This window comes from Drosophila eugracilis, unplaced genomic scaffold, assembly GCF_018153835.1.
Source record: "Drosophila eugracilis isolate 14026-0451.02 unplaced genomic scaffold, ASM1815383v1 contig_2159, whole genome shotgun sequence".
NCBI lineage: Eukaryota > Metazoa > Arthropoda > Insecta > Diptera > Drosophilidae > Drosophila > Drosophila eugracilis.
Window position 1 is genome coordinate 610,233 of NW_024573043.1, and position 2,994 is coordinate 613,226.

The window sequence follows — 2,994 nt, forward strand, 5'->3', positions numbered from 1 at the left end:
GTATGTTCAAATACTAACGTGACATGTGACAGCATCTTAATTTTTAACAGCATTGGTTCGATTCTTAGCTAAAAAAAATGTTCAAAGTATATTTAAGCGGTCGCTATGCGGTCATACTAATTGCATTTCTTGGGGGAGGAGGCGTTAACTTGCGAATTAATGACTATAACTAAATAAAATAAGAACTGAAGCCCCAAAAATGGACTCCACTGCCACTCGCACCCTGCCGTTCGTGTACAAGTACAAAAATCATGAAGGCCAAGACTGCGAGTCTCGGCTAAACATAACTTTTCCTTTTGACCAGGAGAATTTGGAGGAGTGTGTGACCCAGTTAATGGCTCCATCCCAGATGGATCCAATGATGCGGTATTTGGACGAGAATATCAGTGAGTTCTTGAGAGTACTTGCATGAACATTTTTTTAACAGTGGCTCTAATTTTAAAAAGATTTGGAAAAGCAGTTGCAGGAGTTTGTGGACATCGAGCAACAGAAGTTCCTAGATGACCAAGCTGAAAAGCTTCTGAATCAGGCGGCCAATGAAGAACTGGACATCGAGGCCATAGTGCGGGACACGGAAAGGCTGTATAAGGAGGAACTATTACAGTTTGCCGACCGCGTTGGTCCCAGCGATGCAGACATATTCGCCCAAAGCTTCCACAGGCTGGTTCACTCCTCGTCCCTGGAGGACATCCTCAAGCGGGAGCGAACCTATGCCAAGGTTGTGTCCGACATGACCGAACACATGGACAACGAGGTGGAGACTCTGAACAACTCTCAGCAACAGGAGATGGATAGCCAAATCAATCAGTTGGATATCACCACCACTTCAGAGGATATCAATAACCTGCTGGCCCAGCAGTACACCACACAGAATTACGTGCGCAAACGTTACGAGTCCGAACTGGAGGCAATGATGGGTCATCAGAAGAACGAATATCGTGATTGGATCACCAGCCAAGTTAGCCAGATGTTTCAAGTATCGCCGGTGGCTACGCCATTGGGAAATCGTTCCTCGATGTTCGTCTCGCAACAACCTTCAATGGAAGAGAGCTTCACCATTCATCTGGGATCTCAACTAAAGCATATGCACAACATTCGTATACTCAGTGCTAATGTCACGGAGCTCTGTAGTCCGCTGCACGCCGAGGAGAGTCTCAATGGCCTCAACATGGCTCTGGGACTGTATTCAAGCTCTTTGTGCGGTGTCGTCGTGTTGACTCCTTCGATTCAGGTCCAGCCCAACAAGAATATAATTAAGAATGCCAACAAATCCACCGAGTTCCACTTTGAGCAGATGGATGTTCAGCTGGAGAATATTGACAAGCAGATTAAGAATCTCAGCACTGGAGATTCGAGTGGCAGCAGTAACAGTAACAGTAGTGCAGAGGGCAGTGCAACACCCTCGCCGACCAAGAAGAGCGTACCGAGACTGAAAACGGGAGACTTCTTTATTACCAAGCATTCGAATCTGTCTCAAACACATGTTATATTCCACCTAATTTCCGACGAGCCTATCAACAGTCCAAGTGAAATCAACTCTCGGCACCCGGTGATCTTGGGCTTAAGGAATATACTGAAGACAGCCAGCAGACATGATATAACCACTCTGACCATTCCGGCATTGCTTCGCCACGAGATGAGCGAGGACATGACCGTCCAGTGGTGCATCCGAAGGGCGGAACTGGTTTTTAAGTGTGCCAAGGGATTTATGATAGAATCTGCATCTTGGGGAGGAGCTGAATTAAGGTGGGACATTGGGCTTTTGTAATGCTGTTGTGTTTCTTAATTAGATTGGTTATTTCAGCACCTTGCAACTGCTACTGCCTGATGACATATCGGAGAGCTTGTTCACCACTCTGGCGGGAATGGTGCCCAGTGTTTTCCATGTGGCCAATCCTAAAATACTTGTGGACACCAGCAAGTAGACTGCGTACACATTCCTCAAATAATATTAAAAAAGACTTTAAAATTATTTGTATGAATATACAGTTTTATTCAGATTCAGAGTTATATATTTATGTATATGCTTCGTTATTCGTCGCTTCGCTCAAAAAGTTGTTTTAACTTCAACACACTCAGAATTTTCTGTAAATGTTCCTGTATCAATTTTTGTCAATAATTCATCGCAACCTTTTCAAAACTACAACACTACAGTGTATAAGTACATATTCTCATATATATAGTTATGTTAGTTATATTTATCATGTGTATATTACTTCCAAATGTAAATGTTTATCTTTGGTTTCGACCCCTCATGCGTTTGTGTAATGTGTGTATCTCTGTGGATTGTATTTTAGTCTGTTCGGTTATCTGTTATGATTATAATAATGTTACTTTGAATAACTCTGATCATTAACTTGTAAATATGCTTTTGAAATATATATTTATTTATATCTAAACAATTGTATTCTTCGGTATTTCATAGGTTTTGTTAACAATTAATTAGGTTCTGTTCTGTTCATTAACATTTCGCTGTTCAACTTTTCTTCGATTTTCTTTTTTGGATTTAGCCCAGTGCGTTGTTTGCTGTGTCTGTCATTTTGCTGCTTTGCAGTGGGGAGTAGATTTTCAGAAAATATTTCATTAATGCTTCGGTTGTGTATTTGATTGGTTTGTCCGGCTTAAGGGTTACATAAAATTAGTGACAAGTGTTAAGGTACAGGAACGGACCGCTTTGAGTTTTAGGTGCGAGCAATATAATACACATATTTCGTATCTCTTGGATCTTCTTATGCCGTGAAAAGCACGTAATGGAAAAGGATAATGGGTTTTTGGTACTTTGGGGAACTGCATTTAAATGAATTGACATAAACAGTGTTTGCAATTAATTGTAAAAGTATTTCGTATAAATTAACTACATTTCTATAGCCGTTGCTTGCCAATACGAGTAAATGCGCCTGGGAGTAGTATGGCCTTCAGAACTGGATCCCTTTGTTTGGGAAGCCCTGTACCAGCATAAATTATATTATATTTAAATTATAAGCCATTGCTCTG

At 41.3% G+C, this 2,994-nt stretch overlaps 1 protein-coding gene across 1 annotated transcript; it reads left to right on the forward strand.

The window, feature by feature from the left end:
• Window positions 1-8: 8 nt before the first annotated feature.
• On the forward strand, window positions 9-1,972 carry LOC108115987 (protein C12orf4 homolog). Its single transcript, XM_017227647.2, has 3 exons — window positions 9-386; window positions 447-1,746; window positions 1,805-1,972. Exons 1-3 carry the CDS (start codon window positions 200-202, stop codon window positions 1,923-1,925), a joined length of 1,608 nt encoding a protein of 535 aa, XP_017083136.2. The 5' UTR covers window positions 9-199; the 3' UTR covers window positions 1,926-1,972.
• The last annotated feature ends 1,022 nt before the right edge of the window (window positions 1,973-2,994 follow it).

Excerpts from the sequence above, each read along its gene's own strand:
- LOC108115987 (XM_017227647.2), top strand. The coding sequence starts at position 200 with ATGGACTCCACTGCCACTCGCACCCTGCCGTTCGTGTACAAGTACAAA. Across the intron at positions 387-446 it reads GTATTTGGACGAGAATATCA|ATTTGGAAAAGCAGTTGCAG; the intron begins GTGAGTTCTTGA and ends AATTTTAAAAAG. Across the intron at positions 1,747-1,804 it reads TGGGGAGGAGCTGAATTAAG|CACCTTGCAACTGCTACTGC; the intron begins GTGGGACATTGG and ends TGGTTATTTCAG.